Source organism: Pogona vitticeps, chromosome 1 (assembly GCF_051106095.1).
Source record: "Pogona vitticeps strain Pit_001003342236 chromosome 1, PviZW2.1, whole genome shotgun sequence".
NCBI lineage: Eukaryota > Metazoa > Chordata > Lepidosauria > Squamata > Agamidae > Pogona > Pogona vitticeps.
In genome coordinates, this window is record NC_135783.1 from 203,503,277 (window position 1) to 203,524,846 (window position 21,570).

The 21,570-nt window shown below is 43.6% G+C and overlaps 1 protein-coding gene and 1 non-coding gene across 2 annotated transcripts in view; both read right to left on the minus strand.

The window, feature by feature from the left end:
* ERICH2 (glutamate rich 2) overlaps positions 1-21,570 on the minus strand; it is an 81,683-nt gene that overhangs the window by 19,491 nt on the left and 40,622 nt on the right. Inside the window, exons 5-7 of the mRNA XM_072981535.2 lie at positions 21,308-21,344; positions 14,530-14,563; positions 14,227-14,275 (exon numbers count right to left, since the gene is read on the minus strand). Of these exons, the coding sequence (XP_072837636.2) occupies positions 14,227-14,275; positions 14,530-14,563; positions 21,308-21,344 (120 nt within the window). The remainder of the gene's footprint in view (positions 1-14,226; positions 14,276-14,529; positions 14,564-21,307; positions 21,345-21,570) is intronic.
* On the minus strand, positions 439-599 carry LOC140703462 (U1 spliceosomal RNA). The gene has a single exon (XR_012082846.2). It is a non-coding gene; the product is annotated as a U1 spliceosomal RNA (small nuclear RNA).

Genomic DNA, 21,570 nt, shown 5'->3' on the forward strand with positions numbered 1-21,570 from the left:
ACGATTGTTCCTATGGGCAATTTTTGCTAGACAATGTTTGAGTCCTTTTTGAGCAATGTTGTGCTTCACAAAACAATTGTTCCTATGAGCAATTTTTGCTGGACAATGTTTGGGTCCTGGACTCGTAAGACAGGTTTGTTTCACAAGATGGTTTTCCCCCCAGTTGGAACACATTAATTACAGAAGACCTACTTTTTCATTCCAAAAAAGTAGGGGAGAAAGTGTATGCTGCTGTTCTTCCTGGAAAGCCAGCAGCATACACTTTCTCCCCCACTTTTTTGGGGATAAAAAAGGAGATCTTATGTAATTAATGTATTTCAATGGGGGGGGGGGAACCATCTAGCAAAGCATCACCAATAGGGCTATGGCTGCAAATTTAAATGGTAGAGAATGGTGAAAACAGCCAGGAACCAAAGGATAAAAAGATTGTTTAAAAAACCAGAGAAATCACAAACATAATGCCCCCATTAACATAAATTATGTAGTTGAGTTCCCCACATTTAGGAAAATCACAAGGGTCAACAGCACAGCGCAATGGATGAGCCTCTCCCTGGGAAAACCATTTTTACAACATGGTATTTCCCCTACAAGGTATGAGTTGGAATGGCCCTTTCACCTCATACCCCCTTCTGTCCCCTGACCCCCCCAAGTCATGATGACCCCCTGGCTGCACCTCCCACTCAGTACAGGGCTGCACAGCCCCAGTCCTGCCAGAGGCCAAGAGAGCTCCTCAGTGTTTGGGGGTGCCCTGCTAATACCTGTGCACTAGAGGATTGTGGGAAGAACACCTAACCCCTGGTGGGGGTCTCGCAGGACACCCCAAAACACTGAGGAGCTCTCTTGGCCTCTGTGCAGCCCTCATCCATTGTACTTTGGGTGTGCTGTTGATCCCTGTGATTCCCCCAAATGTGGGGAACTCAACTGCCTAATTTGTGTTAATGGGAGATTGCACTTTTGATTTCCATGGTCTTTCTAGATTCCTTTTCATCTCTTTCTTCTCATCAGGACCTATTTCAAAGGCAGCAAATCCTGGTGATGTCTTGTATTGCATTCTTTCTCTTTTTCTCCCTTGTGGTAAAGGATCAGGGCAAAATAAGTCATCATTATCAGGAGCCAGGGGGCTGCTTTGACTCCTTTTATCCCCTTTCTTTGTTGCTGGAGAGAGAAAGAGGGGGAAGGCTATCTGAGACCCATTGAATTTCCAAAAGCAGTGCAGGTGAGGGGATTGCTTTTCCCCAATATGATATGGGGAACTGTGTTTTTGCAAGATGATGTTTTCTATGGACTTCTATGGATAATTTTTGCAAGACAGTGATATTTTTCCCAATTAGAACACATTAAATGGATTTTAATGCATTCCAATGGGGAATTGGGTTTCACAAGACGATGTTTTCAGAAAACAGTGATTTCCATGGAATAAATTAAAATCATCTTGCAAGGCCTCTGTATCTTGATTTCTAATCCATGCAGAGGTGAAGTGGTAAGTAGAAAAGCTAGTGATCACTCTTTAGTGAAATAGAAGGATGAGGAGAATGCTGGCCTGGCTCCAAGGGGTGGGGGCAGTCCTAGTTTCAGGTTTTCACATGTATGTGCAATGCTCTTTCTCCCTCAGTACGTGTGCTGGGTGACAGTCTGACATTTGGAAGCAGCCATACCCACAAATGATGAGGTGCAATACATATTTTAAGAAGGGGCACAACCAATTCACTTAGCCCTTCCCTCTGGGCAGGTGTTCATAGTTCCTGTGACAAACCCAGACCTACTGGGATATGCCACAGTTTCACTAAGCTGCCACCAACCATTCCCTATAAGAAGTCACACAGACCAGGGATGGATTTTTAAACAAATAAAAGAACAAGGTTTATTTACATAACACACAGGGAAAATAAAATGATTAAGTGAATAAGATACAGTAACGTGGCTTAGTCTCAATCATACATACACACAGTTTGGTTCACACAGAACACTTAACTTGAAGCACAGACCCTGAACCTATCAGTTCTGGCTAACCATACAGACACCTGAACCTATCAGGTTGGTACTGACTGACACACAGTAGTACCCTGTCTGACACACAGACTCCCACTCAAGCTTCTTCTTCCCAGCTTCTCCACACAGGATCCTCATATATATACAGTACAGCCCCTCCTCCTGATGTCCCGCCTTCCACTCCCCATAGGATGGAACTTTCCCTCCAAACCCAAGACAGACAGGTAACATCAGTGCTGTATGTAACACCTCCCCTCTTTATAAGTTGTTTTGTAGGGGAAAAGCTAAGGTGCTTTTCTCCAAAAAACAACCTGGTTAAAACACACAAAAACAGTTATATAATAACATACAATACCATACTTACTTATACTTACACTCTATTAGGCATTTAAACATTTACCATTAACAATACATCAAGTTACCTTTATTCATACAAACCAACATGTTTAATAAACAGACACATTTGACTTTTTGTCATCAAAATATATACATAGTCCATGTTTCTTTTGCCGTCTTCATTCTTCAGGTCTTCTTGACAAGGCGTCAGCAACACAGTTCACTGACCCTCTGACCACCTTCACTTCAAAGTCATAGTCTTGCAGGTTTAAAGCCCACCTCATAAGTTTACTATTGTGGGATTTCATTGTCTTTAACCATTGCAGTGGTGAATGGTCAGTGCACAGAATAAAATGTCTTCCCCAGATGTAAGGCTTGGCCTTCTGGATCGCGTAGACTATGGCCAGGCACTCCTTTTCCACGGTTGCCAAATGTCTCTCACCTTTCTGGAGTTTCCTACTCAGGTAGGACACTGGATGCTGGTCACCATTCTCATCCTCCTGGCAAAGAACTGCTCCTACCCCGCTGTTAGACGCATCAGTGTAGATGATGAACTCCCAGTCGAAGTCTGGAGCACGCAGCACTGGATAGTTGATGAGCGCTTCCTTCAACCTCCGGAACGCCTCCTCACAGTCGCTGGTCCACGGGATGCGGTCATCAGCCTTCTTCCTTGTCAGATCGGTCAGCGGAGCTGCAATCTCGCTAAACCTCGGGATGAACTTTCTGTAGTAGCCCACCAACCCAAGAAATGATTTAACTTTTTTCTTGGTGTTGGGTCTGGGCCAATCACGAACTGCTTCTATCTTGGCCTCCAGGGGTTTTATCACTCCTCCCCCTACTATGTGACCCAAGTATTTTATTTCTGGGCTACCCAGCTGACACTTGCTCGCCTTTACTGTTAGCCCTGCTGCACTTAACCTCTGCAGCACTAACTCCAGGTGTTTCAGGTGATCTTCCCAGGTATTACTGAAGATCCCTATGTCGTCAATGTAGGCCACAGTAAAGTCACTGAGCCCTGCCAAGGTCTGGTCCATCAGCCTTTGGAATGTGGCTGGTGCATTTCTGAGACCAAAGCTCAGGACTCGAAACTCATAGAGACCAAAAGGGCTGCAAAAGGCGGTCTTTTCTTGATCCCTGGGATCAATTCTTAATTGCCAATATCCCTTTACCAGGTCCAATGATGAGATGAACCGACAACCTCCTATGGTTTCAATCAGGTTGTCTAGCCTGGGCATTGGGTAGGCATCAGGAGTGGTTACGCGGTTTAATTTCCTGTAATCGACACAAAACCTAATGCTCCCATCAGGCTTGTCCACTAGGACTATCGGAGAGGACCAAGGACTAGAAGAGGGGACGATTATGTTCTCCCTAAGCATCTCGTCCAGCTCCTTCCGCACCTTGTCCCTATAGGGTCCCGTTACTCGGTATGGGGATACTGCCTGCGGGGGTGCATCCCCTGTGTGGATCCGATGCATCACTCCCTTCACTATCCCCGGCTTGTTGGAAAACACCTGTTGATATTTAATGAGCAGCATTTTTAGTTCTTGCTGCTGGTCTTGGGTGAGTGCAGGACTGATCTTTACCTCCTCTGGGTTGTATTTTACTTCCCCTCTACCCTCCCAGAAGGGTAATTCAGCTTCCTCACTCTCAGCTGCTTTTATCGCAAATAAAACCCTCTGTTCCCCTCTGTAGTAGGGTTTTAGGGCATTCACATGAACCACCCTCCTTGCTTGGTTCTCCTCCTGCTCTATAAGGTAGTTCAGGTCTGACATCTTGGAAATGACCCTATATGGTCCTGCCCATTTGAGCTGCAGTTTGTTCTCTCTGCAGGGCCTAAGCCAAAGCACTTCCTCCCCTGGGTCAAAGTGCCTCTCTCTAGCTTTGTGGTCATACCATGTTTTCTGTCTGACCTTCTGAGCTTGCAGGTTTTCTGCTGCCAGCTCTAGGTTTCTCTTTAGGTCATTCATCAAGGTGTCTATGTATGTCACAACGTCTTGTGGGTCATCCTGGGTGATCTGCTCCCAATTTTGTTTGATCAAATCAAGGGGCCCTTTCACCCTTCTCCCAAATAAAAGTTCAAACGGACTGAACCCGGTACTGGCTTGTGGCACTGATCGATAAGCAAACAAAAGGGATTGCAGCTTCTGGTCCCAATTGTTTGGATTCTCTGCCAAGTAAGCCCTAATCATGCGCATTAGAGTCCCATTGAACTTCTCAGTTAACCCATTACTTTCAGGGTGATAGGCAGTGGTTTCCTTGTGCTTAATTCCACAGATTTGCCATAACCGTTTCATGAGCTTCGATGTGAACGATGCGCCCAAATCTGTGATTATTTCTGAGGCAAATCCCATCCTGGACATATACCCCACCAAGGCATCTGCCACTGTGTTAGTTTCAATGTTAGTCAAGGGTATGGCTTCAGGGTACCTCGTGGCATGGTCCACAATGGTGAGAATGAACCTGTTCCCCCTCTTTGTGGCCTTGGGCAAAGGCCCCACAATATCCACCCCTATGCATTTGAACGGAGTGTCAATCACAGGCAAAGGGCACAACTTTGCTTTGGTCCTGTCGCGGCTATTCCCCTGCCTTTGACACACATCACATTGTTTACAGAACTCCCTGATCTGCTTCCCTATGTCAGGCCAGTAAAAATTCTGTGTGATTCTCTGCTGTGTTTTGTTCACCCCTAAGTGCGCAGCAAACATGTCAGAGTGCCCCCTTTGTAAGATCATGAGGCGATACTTTTCAGGTACCACTAGCTGACTTCGGATCCCATCTCCCCCTTTTGAGATATTCCTCAGGGTCTCTCTATACAAAATCCCCTTTTTCTCTAGAAATCTCACTGGGGTTTCAGGTGTTAGCTGGGCGTCAGTCACCTGTTCAAAACACTTTTGGAGAGTGGCGTCTGCCTTTTGCTCTTGGCCAAATCGGCTGTCTGTGGTTAAGGTTTCCACCACAGCTTCGGAACTCCCCCCACCTGCTTCCGTCTCGGGCTCATCAGTACCCCCCTGAACTGTCCCCGCGGTGGCTTGTGAACGTGTAATCACTAGCACCCGTTTCACATGTTCAGCCAGGTCATTTCCCACGAGCACGGCTGCTGGCAGAGTCGATGAAATCGCTAGCCGCCAAACTCCCCTCCAGCCTTGAAAGTTCACAGGTACCTCCGCTACTGGCAGTGAGATCATCTGCCCCTCAATCCCTGCCACCTTCATGCTCTCATTTGGGATTATATATTCCCTAGGAATAATATCTGGATGGCACAGGGTCACCTGGGAACAAGTGTCCCTCAACCCCCGATACTGATGGTCAAGTATTCCTACGTCCACCCCTGCTGTTTCAAACAACTGAGAATCTGTTCTCACGAGCAAGCAGCGCTTGACCTCCACAACAGGACCATTTTCCTCAGCCTGATCAGCAGATGTAACTGTTCCAGATTGAGTAGCCATGGCAACAGGCTCCCTCAGTGACAAGGGGCTTTGCTCTTTCTGGACACAGAACACAGCTTTTGGCTTGGTTCCACTCGAATCCTGAGGCACAATTCCTTTTAGCTGCTTTAATTTCTCACACTCTGAGATTAGATGGCCCTTTCCCTGACAGAAATAACATTTTCTGCTATATTTTGAGTCTTTCTCATCTTGTTTTGGTTTTCCCTCCAAAATCTGAGGTCTTGGTTTCATATCTGAGGGCTTCCCTTCACCATGGGCCCCTCCCCCTTGCTGGCTTTTCCCTGGTCCCTGAGAGTACTTGCTGTAGGTTTCTTTAGGTTTCCCCATCGATTTCCCCTCACCCAAGGGCTTTCTTATTTGGGAAATAAAATCTGCGATCTCGGCTGCTTCTGCCACAGATTTCGGTTTCCTTTCCCTCACCTGGAATTTCAGTTCCCCATGCAGGACTGCATAGAACTGTTCCAGTGCTATCAAGTCTTTGAGCTGCTGAAAGGTCTCTGTCCCCTCCTGAGATAGCCATTTCTCTAGCAGCCTCACCAATTGGGCCCCCACTTGGGTAAAAGTCTGCTCTGGTTTCTTGGTGATTGACCTGAATCTTTGCCTCAGCTGTTCCGCATTTATCCCATGTCTTGCAAACACCAGTTTTTTAAACTCTGCAAAATCTTTCATCAGTTCCTCTGGCATCTCTGCATAGACTTCTGCAAGGCTGCCACTGATTAAAGATCGCATGATGGTCATCTTCTCAGTTTCCCTTACTGAGAAGTCCACAAACGCTCTTTCCACTAGGGAAAAGAACACTTCAGGACAATCTCCCTTGTGGTACACAGGGAATTTCTTCAGGTCAGCTTTAGACAATTGGCCTCCCTCAGAATCCCTATTGTTATTATTGTTCTGGTTCATCATTTCCAATTTTCTTAACTCAAACGCCATCCTTTCTTTTTCCAGAGCAATTTTCTCTCTCTCTAATTCCAATTCAAATTGTCTTTGTTTCTCTCTTTCCCTTTGCTCCATTTCAAATTGCCTTTCCCTTTCCTCCCTTCTTTCTCTCTCTAATCTTTCCTCCACTTCAAATTGCCTCATCCTCAGTTCATGCTGTTGGGCTATGAGCATTTTCCTGAGTTCTGGGTTCTGTTCTCCCGTGCTGTCACCCTGCACTGAGCCAAATTCATCCTCAGAACCTTGGTCTACCTGGGGGTCTTTCACTTCACCCATTTCTGCCATTTGGCTTCGAGTCAAGGGCATAATCCCCCCCCAGAACAGGCTGCTTTCAAAAGTCAAGCCTCAAAATAAAGCGACCACTTTTTTTTTCTCTTTTGCTTCAGAACCAGCTTTCTATAGATTGCTGCTGTTCTTCAGCACTAACTTGCAACAGTTGCGAGCCAGAGTCTACCCCCCTCTGCTAGGCCTCGCAGCAGGCAGGCTAGATCACTGCTACTACACAGTTTTGCCTCAGCCTTTTTCCCGCCAAAACGGGTTGCCTCAGAGCTCCCTAATCTAGTCCCCAGTTGGCACGTTCTTCCACTAGCGCACCTCCCCATGAGGTACACCTAGAAGATTACCTACGCGCTCTCAGATTGTCCCTGACTAGACCCCCCTTGCTCTGGGCACACTTGCCAAGGCTTTGCTGTACCACTGGACAACTGGACCAGTCGTATCCCACACGCTGGACACCAATCAATGTGACAAACCCAGACCTACTGGGATATGCCACAGTTTCACTAAGCTGCCACCAACCATTCCCTATAAGAAGTCACACAGACCAGGGATGGATTTTTAAACAAATAAAAGAACAAGGTTTATTTACATAACACACAGGGAAAATAAAATGATTAAGTGAATAAGATACAGTAACGTGGCTTAGTCTCAATCATACATACACACAGTTTGGTTCACACAGAACACTTAACTTGAAGCACAGACCCTGAACCTATCAGTTCTGGCTAACCATACAGACACCTGAACCTATCAGGTTGGTACTGACTGACACACAGTAGTACCCTGTCTGACACACAGACTCCCACTCAAGCTTCTTCTTCCCAGCTTCTCCACACAGGATCCTCATATATATACAGTACAGCCCCTCCTCCTGATGTCCCGCCTTCCACTCCCCATAGGATGGAACTTTCCCTCCAAACCCAAGACAGACAGGTAACATCAGTGCTGTATGTAACAGTTCCAACTTCCAAACAAGTGGCATCCCCTCTTCTAGTCTTGGCACTCCTCTTCCATGCTGCTTTAGTTGGGTGGAGGCTGTGACAAACCCAGACCTACTGGGATATGTCACACAGTTACACTAAGCTGCCACCAACCATTCCCTATAAGAAGTCACACAGACCAGGGATGGATTTTCAAACAATAAAAAGAATAAGGTTTATTTTAAATACACACAGGGAAAAATAAACAATCAGGTAAATAAGATAAAGTAACGTGGCTTCCTTTCACTCATACATGCATACAGTTTGGTTCACACAGAACCCTTAACTTAAAGCACAGACCCTGAACCTATCAGTTCTGGCTAACCAACAGACACCTGAACCTATCAGGTTGGTACTCTGACACACAGTAGTACCCTGTCTGACACACAGACTCCCACAACAGCTTCTTCTTCCCAGCTGCTGCTTCGTCACAACCCAGTGTCTCTCAGCATCTCCCTCTCACCACACAGGCTTCACATTTATATACAGTACAGCCCCTCCTCCTGATGTCCCGCCTTCCACTCCCCATAGGATGGAACTTTCCCTCCAAACCCATGATAGACAGGTAACATCAGTGCTGTATGTAACACCTCCCCTCTTTATAAGTTGTTTTGTAGGGGGAAAGCTAACGTGCTTTTCACCAAAAAAACAACCTGGATAAAACATACAACAACATTTATACATACCATATAATACTTACTTATCCTTACACTCTAAGTTAACCATAGCAATTAAGCATTTAAACATTTACCATATACATTACATCCATTTACCTTTATTCATACAAACCAAATTCAAAAAACAGGTACATTTTACTTTTTGTCCTCATTATATACATATAGTCCATGTTCTTTCGCCGTCTTCAATCTTCAGGTCTTCTTGACAAGGCGTCAGCAACACAGTTCACTGACCCTCTGACCACCTTTACTTCAAAGTCATAGTCCTGTAGGTTTAAAGCCCACCTCATAAGTTTGCTATTGTGGGTTTTCATTGTCTTTAACCATTGCAATGGTGAATGGTCAGTACACAGAATAAAATGTCTTCCCCAGATGTAAGGCTTGGCCTTCTGGATCGCGTAGACTATGGCCAAACACTCCTTCTCCACGGTTGCCAAATGTCTCTCACCTTTTTGAAGTTTCCTACTCAGGTAGGACACTGGATGCTGGTCACCATTCTCATCCTCCTGGCACAGAACTGCTCCTACCCCGCTGTTAGACGCATCGGTGTAGATGATGAACTCCCGGTCGAAGTCTGGAGCACGCAGGACAGGATAGTTGATTAACGCCTCCTTCAACCTCTGGAACGCCGCCTCACAGTCGCTGGTCCACGGGATGCGGTCATCAGCCGTCTTCCTCGTCAGATCGGTCAGCGGAGCCGCAATCTCGCTAAACCTCGGGATGAACTTTCTGTAGTAGCCCACCAACCCAAGAAATGATTTGACTTTTTTCTTGGTGTTGGGTCTAGGCCAATCACGAACAGCTTCTATTTTGGCCTCCAGGGGTTTTATCATTCCTCCCCCTACCATGTGACCCAAGTATTTTATTTCTGGGCTACCCAGCTGACACTTGCTGGCCTTTACTGTTAGCCCTGCTGCACTTAACCTCTGCAGCACTAACTCCAGGTGTATCAGGTGATCTTCCCAGGTATTACTGAAGATCCCTATGTCGTCAATGTAGGCCACTGTAAAGTCACTGAGCCCTGCCAAGGTCTGGTCCATCAGCCTTTGGAATGTGGCTGGTGCATTTCTGAGACCAAAGCTCAGGACTCGAAACTCATAGAGACCAAAAGGGCTGCAAAAGGCAGTCTTTTCTTGATCCCTGGGATCAATTCTTAATTGCCAATATCTCTTTACCAGGTCCAATGATGAGATGAACCGACAACCCCCTATGGTTTCAATCAGGTTGTCTAGCCTGGGCATTGGGTAGGCATCAGGAGTGGTTACACGGTTTAATTTCCTGTAATCGACACAAAACCTAATGCTCCCATCAGGCTTGTCCACAAGGACTATCGGAGAGGACCAAGGACTAGAAGAGGGGACGATTATGTTCTCCCTCAGCATCTCGTCCAACTCCTTCCGCACCTTGTCCCTATAGGGTCCCGTTACTCGGTATGGGGATACTGCCTGCGGGGGTGCATCCCCTGTGTGGATCCGATGCATCACTCCCTTCACTATCCCCGGCTTGTTGGAAAACACCTGCTGATATTTACTAAGCAGCATTTTTAGTTCTTGCTGCTGGTCTTGGGTGAGTGCAGGACTGATCTTTACCTCCTCTGGGTTGTATTTTACTTCCCCTCTACCCTCCCAGAAGGGTAATTCAGCTTCCTCACTCTCAGCTGCTTTTATCGCGAATAAAACCCTCTGTTCCCCTCTGTAGTAGGGTTTTAGGGCATTCACATGAACCACCCTCCTTGCTTGGTTCTCCTCCTGCTCTATTAGGTAGTTCAGGTCTGACATCTTGGAAATGACCCTATATGGTCCTGCCCATTTGAGCTGCAGTTTATTCTCTCTGCAGGGCCTAAGCCAAAGCACTTCCTCCCCTGGGTCAAAGTGCCTCTCTCTAGCTTTGTGGTCATACCATGTTTTCTGTCTGACCTTCTGAGCTTGCAGGTTTTCTGCTGCCAGCTCTAGATTTCTCCTTAGGTCATTCATCAAGGTGTCTATGTAAGTCACAACGTCTTGTGGGTCATCCTGGGTGATCTGCTCCCAATTTTGTTTGATCAAATCAAGGGGCTCTTTCACCCCTAAGTGTGCAGCAAACATGTCAGAGTGACCCCTTTGTAAGATCATTGGGCGATACTTTTCAGGTACCACCAGCCGACTTCTGATCCCATCTCCCCCTTTTGAGATATTCCTCAGGGTTTCTCTATATAAAATCCCCTTTTTCTCCAGAAATCTCACTGGGGTTTCAGGTGTTAGCTGGGCGTCAGTCACCTGTTCAAAACACTTTTGGAGAGTGGCGTCTGCCTTTTGCTCCTGTCCAAATCTGCTGTCTGTGGTTAAGGTTTCCACCACAGCTTCTGAACTCCCCTCTGATTCCGTCTCTGGCTCACCATTACCCCCCTGAACTGTCCCCGTGGTGGCTTGTGAACGTGTAATCACTAGCACCCTCTTCACATGTTCAGCCAGGTCATTTCCCACGAGCACGGCTGCTGGCAGAGTCGATGAAATCGCTAGCCGCCAAACTCCCCTCCAGCCTTGAAAGTTGACAGGTACCTCCGCGACTGGGAGTGAGATTATCTGCCCCTCAATCCCTGCTACCTTTATGCTCTCATTTGGGATTATAAACTCCCTAGGAATAATATCTGGATGGCACAGGGTTACCTGGGAACAAGTGTCCCGCAGCCCCCTATACTGACGGTCAAGTATTCCTACGTCCACCCCTGCTGTCTCAAACAACTGAGAATCTGTTTTTATCAGCAAGCAGCGCTTTACCTCCACAAGAGGACCATTTTCCTCAGCCTGATCAGCAGAGGTAGCTGTTCCAGACTGAGTTGTCATGGCAACAGGCTCCCTCAGTGACACTGAGCCTTGCTCTTTCTGGACACAGAACACAGCTTTTGGCTTGGTTCCACTAGCATTCTGAGGCACCATTCCTTTTAGCTGCTTCAATTTCTCACACTCTGAGATTAGATGACCCTTTCCCTGACAGAAATAGCATTTTCTGGTGTATTTTGATTCTCTCTCATCTTGTTTTGGTTTTCCCTCCAAAATCTGAGGTCTTAGTTTCATGTCTGAGGGCTTCCCTTCACCATGGGCCCCTCCCCCTTGCTGGCTTTTCCCTGGTCCCTGAGAGTACTTGCTGTAGGTTTCTTTGGGTTTACCTACAGATTTCCCCTCACCCAAGGGCTTTCTTATTTGGGAAATAAAATCTGCGATCTCTGCGGCTGCTGCCACAGACCTCGGTTTCCTTTCCCTCACCTGGAATTTCAATTCCCCATGCAGGACTGAATAGAACTGTTCCAGTGCTATCAAATCTTTAAGCTGCTCATAGGTCTCTGTCCCTTCCTGCGATAGCCATTTCTCAAGCAGCCTCACCAATTGGGCCCCCACTTGGGTAAAAGTCTGCTCTGGCTTCTTGGTGAGGGACCTGAAGCTTTGTCTCAGCTGCTCCGCATTTATCCCATGTCTGGCAAACACCAGTTTTTTAAACTCTGCAAAATCTTTCATCAGTTCCTCAGGCATCTCGGCATAAACCTCAGCCAGGCTACCACTGATTAAAGATCGCATGATGGTCATCTTCTCAGTTTCCCTCACTGAGAAGTCCACAAACGCTCTTTCCACTAAGGAAAAGAACACCTCAGGACAATCTCCCTTGTGGTACACAGGGAATTTCTTCAGGTCAGCTTTAGATAATTGGCCTCCCTCAGAATCCCTATTATTATTATTGTTCTGATTCATCAGTTCCAATTTTTTTAATTCAAACGCCATTTTCTCTCTCTGCAATTCCAATTCAATTCTCTGTCTCTCTAATCTTTCTTCTCTTTCCAATCTCTCTATCTCTAATTCAAATTGCCTTTGTTTCTCTCTTTCCCTTTCCTCCATTTCAATTTGCCTTTCCCTTTCCTCCCTTCTTTCTCTCTCTAATCTTTCCTCCACTTCAAATTGCCTCATCCTCAGTTCATGCTGTTGGGCTATGAGCAATTTTCTAAGTTCTGGGTTCTGCTCTCCTGTGCTGTCACCCTGCACTGAGCCAAATTCATCCTCAGAACCTTGGTCAATCTGGGGGTCTTTCACTTCACTCATTTCGGCCATTTGGCTTCGAGTCAAGGGCATAATCCCCCCTCAGAACAGGCTGCTTTAAAAAGTCAAGCCTCAAAATAAAACGACCACTTTTTTCCTTCTTGCCTCAGAACCAGCTCTCCCTAGAGATTGCTGCTGTTCTTCAGCACTAACTTGCCACAGTATCGAGTCAGAGCCTACCCCCCTCTGCTGGGCCTCTCAGCTGGCAAGCTAGATCACTGTTACTACGCAGTTTTGCCTCAGCTTTTTCCCGCCAAAACTAGGCTACCTCAGAGCACCTTAATCTAAGTCTCCCCAGTTGGCACGTTCTTCCACTAGTGCACCTCCCCGTGAGGTACACCTAGAAGATTACCTACGCGCCTCAGACTGTCCCTGACTAGACCCCCCTTGCTCTGGGCACACTTGCCAAGGCTTTGCTGGACCACTGGACAACTGGACCAGTCGTATCCCACACGCTGGACACCAATCAATGTGACAAACCCAGACCTACTGGGATATGTCACACAGTTACACTAAGCTGCCACCAACCATTCCCTATAAGAAGTCACACAGACCAGGGATGGATTTTCAAACAATAAAAAGAATAAGGTTTATTTTAAATACACACAGGGAAAAATAAACAATCAGGTAAATAAGATAAAGTAACGTGGCTTCCTTTCACTCATACATGCATACAGTTTGGTTCACACAGAACCCTTAACTTAAAGCACAGACCCTGAACCTATCAGTTCTGGCTAACCAACAGACACCTGAACCTATCAGGTTGGTACTCTGACACACAGTAGTACCCTGTCTGACACACAGACTCCCACAACAGCTTCTTCTTCCCAGCTGCTGCTTCGTCACAACCCAGTGTCTCTCAGCATCTCCCTCTCACCACACAGGCTTCACATTTATATACAGTACAGCCCCTCCTCCTGATGTCCCGCCTTCCACTCCCCATAGGATGGAACTTTCCCTCCAAACCCATGATAGACAGGTAACATCAGTGCTGTATGTAACACAGACACCTGAACCTATCAGGTTGGTACTGACTGACACACAGTAGTACCCTGTCTGACACACAGACTCCCACTCAAGCTTCTTCTTCCCAGCTTCTCCACACAGGATCCTCATATATATACAGTACAGCCCCTCCTCCTGATGTCCCGCCTTCCACTCCCCATAGGATGGAACTTTCCCTCCAAACCCAAGACAGACAGGTAACATCAGTGCTGTATGTAACAGTTCCAACTTCCAAACAGGTGGCATCCCCTCTTCTAGTCTTGGCACTCCTCTTCCATGCTGCTTTAGTTGGGTGGAGGCATCTTCAATTCCGCCTCAGGCAGCAAGCTGTCTTGGACCAGCTTTGCCTCTTCACAGAATCCTCTTTTGCAACCTGTTGATTACTCCCCATACAACTCAACTGGAATTACTAACTCTATATCTTCACCTGCATAATCCCAGCTCTGTCTCTAGATCCTGGTAGACTGTGCTAATAAAACACGAATGGCTTCTAACTATGTTACAGACTATTTACCTTTGGGGCCAAACACATGCAACCTTCCATAGTGTTTATTCTTTTGTTCCTGAAATAAGATAGAAGAACCAGTGGTAAGACTTGTCATTCTGCTTTAAGATTCTTCCTTATGATTTATCTCATTTTCAGAATTACTGTGAGTTGCAATACAGCACTGTAAAAAAAGTTACAGAATGTTGTGCTTTATCATAGATAAGGCAGACTAAGTTGATTAAAACTGAAAGTTTTCTCAGTTAAAAATATTAAATGTTCATGTGGAAACCTCTTATAGAGGTAAATATAATTCCGGAAAAATATTTTTACCTTCATTATGTCTGTCCTTCCTAAACCATTGTGCCTAGTATAAGATAAAACAAATTTCAGAATAAGTGTATGTGGAAGTTTTTCATCTAGAAGTTATACTTAAAAATAAATCTGCCTTCAAGAAAAGTGGCACATCTGACATTAAAGAACATGAAATCATAACTAACGCCACTTGCTCATCTAAACATTCTTAAACTATTATAACTCTGCATTCTAGTTCATTTGCTTTCTGCAGATCACTGCGTCACATCTTACAGCAAACAAATGAGAGGTTGCTTGAATGATCTTCCACACTGTTGTGGCGCCACTGAGCAGCAACACTGCCTGCAGCTATTTGCCAGAACACTGGTACAATCAGAGGTAACTATGTGCATACAAGCCAATACCTATCTGCCACCCAGCAAAGCTTCCTGTCACATATAGGTAGACATACCTGTCAGTAGCCATCTGTGTATTAGGTTCATCCCGATACTAAACTGTGCCTGTAACTTTTTTCAAGGGATAAGCCAATTAGCTTTTTCATTACTAGAATAATTTCTCTAACTTCTTCTTTCTATAGGAACCAGTCTGGAGGTCTCTCTTGGGAAATCATAATTATATGCTGCAAAGTTCATTCTGACCCTCATTATGGCATCCCTCATTAAGGTCTTCTATGTATAGAGTACTGAGAAGTGGTTTACCAGATCCTCCTTCTGGTGACACTCCGGAAGCAGGCATCTTCCCCAAGACCACACAAGCAGCAAGGCACATAACCCCCTCAGCCACACATGCTCTGTGTGATGTTGGCTGGCCAATCTTCAGTCTTCAAGAGCTATGCTACCTCAGAGAGCATTGTTATCTGGGAGTAAATCTCACTGAACTCAGTGGTACTGACTTTTGCTCTGAGTAGGCACTGCACTGTAGTGTAGTCCTAGATAGTTCAAATAACATTAACACAATGCAAAACAGAACCTTGAGTTTCTTATAGCTATCACATGATCCCAAGCTTGCATTATTATTAGGGATGTGATAAGCTCTATCTTTTCTCTTTTTTGCTGTCTGCTTCTAATGCCTTTTAATGGGGTCATTATATCTTACCCTTCTCACATAGAAGTTGATGAAATGTTGCATTTAGGATTCTGGACCTATTTTAATTTACTTTCACTTTTGCTTCTCATCTCTTTTTAGCAGCTTTAAGAGCTGCTCTTCATCCGTTCAGGCTTTTCTTTTGGTTATATGAATCATCTTTTTGCATTCTACTCTTATATCTTGTTTCAATACACAATTCTTCTCATTCATAGTTAACTGAGTTCAGTAGTACAAATTTGTTCTTCAGACTATCTTTAAATTCTTCAGGAAATATTGTTTAAATTATATTCTGTGATTTTATTTTTCAACTGTACTCTACTTTCTCATATTTAGAGTTCCTGCTGTATACCACCATCCACTCCTGCTTTGGCAGACAGACTAATTACAGTACAGTGGTGCCTCGCTTAGCGATTGCCTCGTTTAACGATGTATTCGCTTAGCGATGAGGTTTTTTGAGCGATTTTGCGATGTTCCGCTTTCGCTATTTTTAAAGTGTCTTAAAAGGTTCAAAAACGGTTTTAAATGTTTGGGAACGTTAGTGCACCTTTTAAAAAGTGTGCAAACTTAATTTGGCTTTGTTCTGACTCTTTGTTAATTTTTGGTGAATTCCCCCCCCATTGAAATGCATTGAACCCGATTTTGACAGCTGTCAAACCTGCAGTTCAATGCTTTCCAATGGGGGGGGGGATTCACAAAAAATTAACGAAGACTCAGAAACTGTTTTAAATGCTTGGATTCATTAGAGCACCTTCTAAAACGTGTGCAAACTTAATTTGGCTTTGTTCTGAGTCTTCATTAATTTTTGGTGAATTGTTTTTGAACCTTTTAAGACACTTAAAATTGCAAAAACGGACATCGCAAAACCATTGGAATGCATTGAATAGGCTTCAATGCATTCCAATGGGGGATACATTGTGTCGCTTAGCGATGTTTCCTATGGCCATTTTCGCTTAAGGACGGTAATCCGTTCCCATTGGAACGGATTAACCGGTTTTCAATGCATTCCTATGGGAAATGGTGTTTCAATTAGCAATGTTTTCCCATAGCGATGTGTTTTTTTTAAAGCAATTAACATCGTTAAGCGAGGCACCACTGTATATACCTTCTGTTTCCAATGTTAAAGTCTATTAATTACTGTTTTGGCCATCCAGTGATATCCGCATGCACAGTTATATGTATGATAGGCTGAAGCTGGTGTTTTCAATAAACATATTACTGGCTTCACAGAATTCTATGAGTTGCTTTCCTGCTTTATTTTTCACTTAACAAATGATCCTACTTTCTTTTCTATTTTTGCCCTCCAAATGCTTTGAATTGTTTCTTCTTCAGCATCTGTAGTTGGAACAATTATAGCATCTGTAGTTGAACAATGGTTATGCTGACAACCTTTCCATAAAGTCTGACTGATATCATTCCATCAGACTTTGTACTAAAGTCTTTAATTGCTCATGCTATGTCTTGCCTCAGTAGCAGAGCTCCATGGTTTACCTTTTTTTAGAATAAAACACTTCATAATTATCAGACTGAAAATATTCTATTCTACTCCATTTTAATTCCCTCACACCAACTACTATGTTTAAATATTCCACTTCATGTTTTATGATTTTGACTTTACCTTGACACCTTATAATCAGTTGACCTGAAACAGACTTTTCTTTTGCATCTGTGCACATCAGCAATTAGATATCCTTTCAGCTTTAATCTGCTTGCTTCTTTAGGAACAGCATTTTTCATACTTATCCTTAGCAATTTTCCAGTAACTGACTAACCTTCTTCCAATCTGGGGCATATCATCATCCAGCACCACCTCTTATTTGTTTTAGTTAGAGACAGGGATTTCAAGATATAAAGTGGTTTACCATTGCCTTCTTATACATAATACTAACAAGATTTAGCTTGAGAGTCAATGTCATTGTCTATGAGAGATCCTCCACTGCTGACACCTTCCCGTAGCTGTCCTTCAAAATGGTCTCCACCCCATGACCATGGAACTATCAATGTACTTATGCTAATACGATTGTTAATTTCTGAAGAAATGGGTACATCTTAGCCCAATGTCTCGGTTTTGACCATTCCACCTTGAGTGACCCTGTTAGTAGTCCAGACTTTTGATACAGTCAAACCTCCAGACCATATTGCTCTTAGCTTCCCTAAAACTCAAACCACCCAATTAAAATGTGTTTCCAAGAGGGGCTATGGGAGGTGGATTTAAATAATCATAGCAAAGAAAAAGTAAAGGACAACAACAAAAAAGGAAAGCAAGCAATCTCTAAGAAATCAATGAAAAACTTAACCCAAAAGTCAATATGTAGAAAGATCAACAGAGGAATATACCAACTCAGCAGAATAAAATAAAGAGAAGATGGAAACAATATACCGTAGACCTGTACAGAAGACACATGACAATGACAGATTCCTTCACAGAATAATATTTTGATGAAAAACCTGCAGTTTTAGAGAGTGAAGTGAAAGCTGCTCTCAAAGAAATTTGAACAAATAAATCATCAGGAATAAATGGGATATCAATACAACTATACAAAGCTTCAGAGAAGAAATCTAACAAAAATCTAGGAAGACTATGCCAAAAAATATGGAAAACAAAACAATGGCCTACAGACTGGAATCCTTCAATATATATTCTAGTTCCAAAGAAAATCAATGCCAACAATTGCAGTAATTATATGATTACTAGATTAACTTCTTAGCATTCAACATGACACTCTAAATTTTGCAACAACTAATTTTACTGTTCTAGAAGTGAGAAATGCTAGATGTTCAATCTGGATTCAGAAAAAGGAAGAGGCACTAGAAATCCTACTGCAAATGCACAATGGCTTCTGGATATTACCAAGAATTTTAGAAGAAAATCAATTTATACTTTATAGATTGAAGCAAAGTCTGGCTGTCTGCATCATGAATAGAATGTTTTAAAAGAAATTAGCATGCCACAATATTTGATTGTCCTAAAGGGCAACCTATGTTATGGACAAGAAGTCATTATTAGGGCAATAGGAGTAGCAAAATGATTTCCAACTGGCAAAGTGGTAACACACAAGTTTTGCTACCCATTAGATTCTATAGGACAATCTCTCAATAAACCTTATATGGACCCTTATATGAAGCAGTAAGGTGACTCTCTCCTGCCAACCTAGCAGTTCGAAAGAATGCAAATGCAAGTAGAGACCACCACGGTGGGTAGGTAATGGCATTCCATGTCTAGTCGCACTGGCCACGTGACCATGGAAACTGTCTTCGGACAAACACTGGCTCTATGGCTTGGAAACGTAGATGAGCACCACGCCCTAGAGTCGGACACGACTGGACTAAATGTCAAGGGGAACCTTTACCTTTAAGGTGATTCTCAGCAATCAGTGTGACTGAGGAGTGTTCCCTTCTGCTTCTCAGCTAAAGTATATATAGTGAATCTGGTAATGGTAGTAGGAAGATGTCATTTTTGCCTTCTTCCCTCTCCTCTCCCAGTCCCAGAAGTCTGCCTAGGAATTCCAGATGACTTCTGAGGCTCAAGAATCCACGAATCACAAAATCACAAAAATCCCTTTCCTGGAGAACACTGAGAGGTTATATGATAGCCAGAAAGAAGTACTGGAAGGGATGTCATGGGGAATATGGAGCAAATTTGTTTTCTGAAACAATAGATTCAAATTACAAGAAAGGAGATATTGCTTGAACATTAGGAAAGCCTTCTCAACAGAAGAGCTGTTTGCAGTGGAATGGATTGCCTCAGAGGCTACTGAACTCCTTCACTGGAGGTTTTTAAGCAGAAGTCAGAGATGCTTTAGCTATGGATTTGCTCCCTTGGCAGGGGGTGGACTTGACGACCCACAAGTCCCCTCCAGTTCTACAACTCGATGCTTCTATGGCCCTTCAGAAGTCATTAACTCATAGGGTTGCCATTAACTGGAAATTATTTTACACATATAAAAGCAACAAAGTTCAGTCTGTTAGGCTCAGAACTGGAATTAGAAAAGCTGAACAATTCACACAGAACACTCAAAGTGCAAAACATTGTGTTTTATTCTGAGCCCAGTTGGATCTTTTTTTGTTCTTTATAATTCAGAGAGAGGGGTGGAGAACTTCTATTCCCCATCAAATCTCCAAATTTCTTCTTTTCCCCTCCCATCTGCTACTCGTCCTCCCATTTACTTGGTTTACTGCTCTCACAATAGCAGTTTCTTTTTCTCTTCCAATGCCTGGCCTTTCACCATGATGGTACATTAGGCCATAGAGCCAGGCAAGAGGAAGAAGCACCATTCTCTTTTCCCACTGCCACAACATGAAAACTGGAGGTAGATGACAGAGAGGGCATTTGTAGGTGAGCATATGGAGGCAGGGTGACTTTAACTTATTCACTGGCTTCTCTGGGATTTTATTTTCAAATATGGGAAGCACAAAATTTGCATACTACTTATATTATCTACAGGGCATGTATTTTAGCTTAAGTGCAAATGCTTAATATTTGCACAAGGTCAGATATCTGACGTTGACAGTCGGACAGAATAATAACACCCTGTCGTACAGTCTAGCATCTAATCCAGCAACTTGTTTCCCATATTAGATAACTGGAGGTATTCTGAAAGTCAACAAGCATTTCACAAGGAATACAGCCCTCTCCTGATTTGCTCTCCAGCAACTGGAATGCTGTCTCCAAGCGGCTTTATCTGCAGATACTGAGTTCAGTAATTCAAAAGTGGAATCCTACATTGGACAAAAAGGATTTCATGTGACCTGAACATGGAACTTTTTTCTCTAAGGCTACTGTATATCCCAACTATTATGTAGAGCTACTTTCTCTTGACTTCTCTTGATGTTTTACAAATTTAGAATACAACCTAAAATTATCTCGAGGTTTGTTAATATAAAAACTATCTTCTAGCTTCTCATTTCTACTTAGAAAGGACCTATGTTTAATCTGCAGATGGAGACAGCTGCTGGGTTTTATATTTTAAAAAATGGACGATCAACCACTGTTTTGTTTCTTGAGCCCATGCGTTGTAGAGGTAATTCTAGTTGAAATGCAAAGTATCAGTGCATCTTGCTAAGCCTAATTTTAACATCTGTCACCTCCTCAATTATTCTGTCTTCAAACTGTAACCAAATGTGGACTCTATCACTTCTGCATCAGTCAGTTTTTCCCCAAATCAGCCAGCTGCTTTGTTCACTGTCTTGCTTGGTGATCCTGTTCACATGTCCAACAGCCCAACTGAGATATGTCCTAGCACCTCGTCAATTAGCTGCAGCATATTACACAAATCTAACACGGACACCACTAGCATATCAGCCTTTCAGTGAGATTGCGCTAGCACGGGTAATAGAAATCTTATTACCAACATGGCTAATCTTTTTTCCCCCCTACTTCTAAGAAAATGTTTTGCAAGGGGCCGATCAGGATGGGGAAGAAGCCAGCAGAGGGAGGATGTAGCACCCTCTACCAGTCTTTCAAAGCTGCGTCTTCTTAGAAAAAGCTATTTAAAATATTTGTGGACCAACAGATAGTTTGACCTTTATGCTGCAGTCATACTTCTATGTTTGTAAGTCTTAATTAACAAGTTGAACTTAATTTTGTATTTGGATTCTTAACAAACAGCTGTTACTGTTTTGTCAGCAAGAATAAGAGAAAGAAACAGAAACACCACCTAGACTCATACCTCTCGAACCAACCAAGGACAAACACCCATTTTCACTTCCTTACCTTGATAAAGGCAAATGTGTTTCTAGGACAAATCCGTCTTTTAAAAAAAGAGAAGAACAACATCATGTATTCAAATCTAACTTGGATCTTTCCAATTTCAGTAAACTCAGTCAGATAAAATATAATACTGTATTAAATTGATAAAATATCAAGGTATGTTTAAAACCAAGCAAACAAAAAATCTTCCAAGAAATGGAATGTTATTAGAATATCACCACCAGTTCAGCAGTAAAATGGGGTCACCCAAAAATAATATGGGTGAC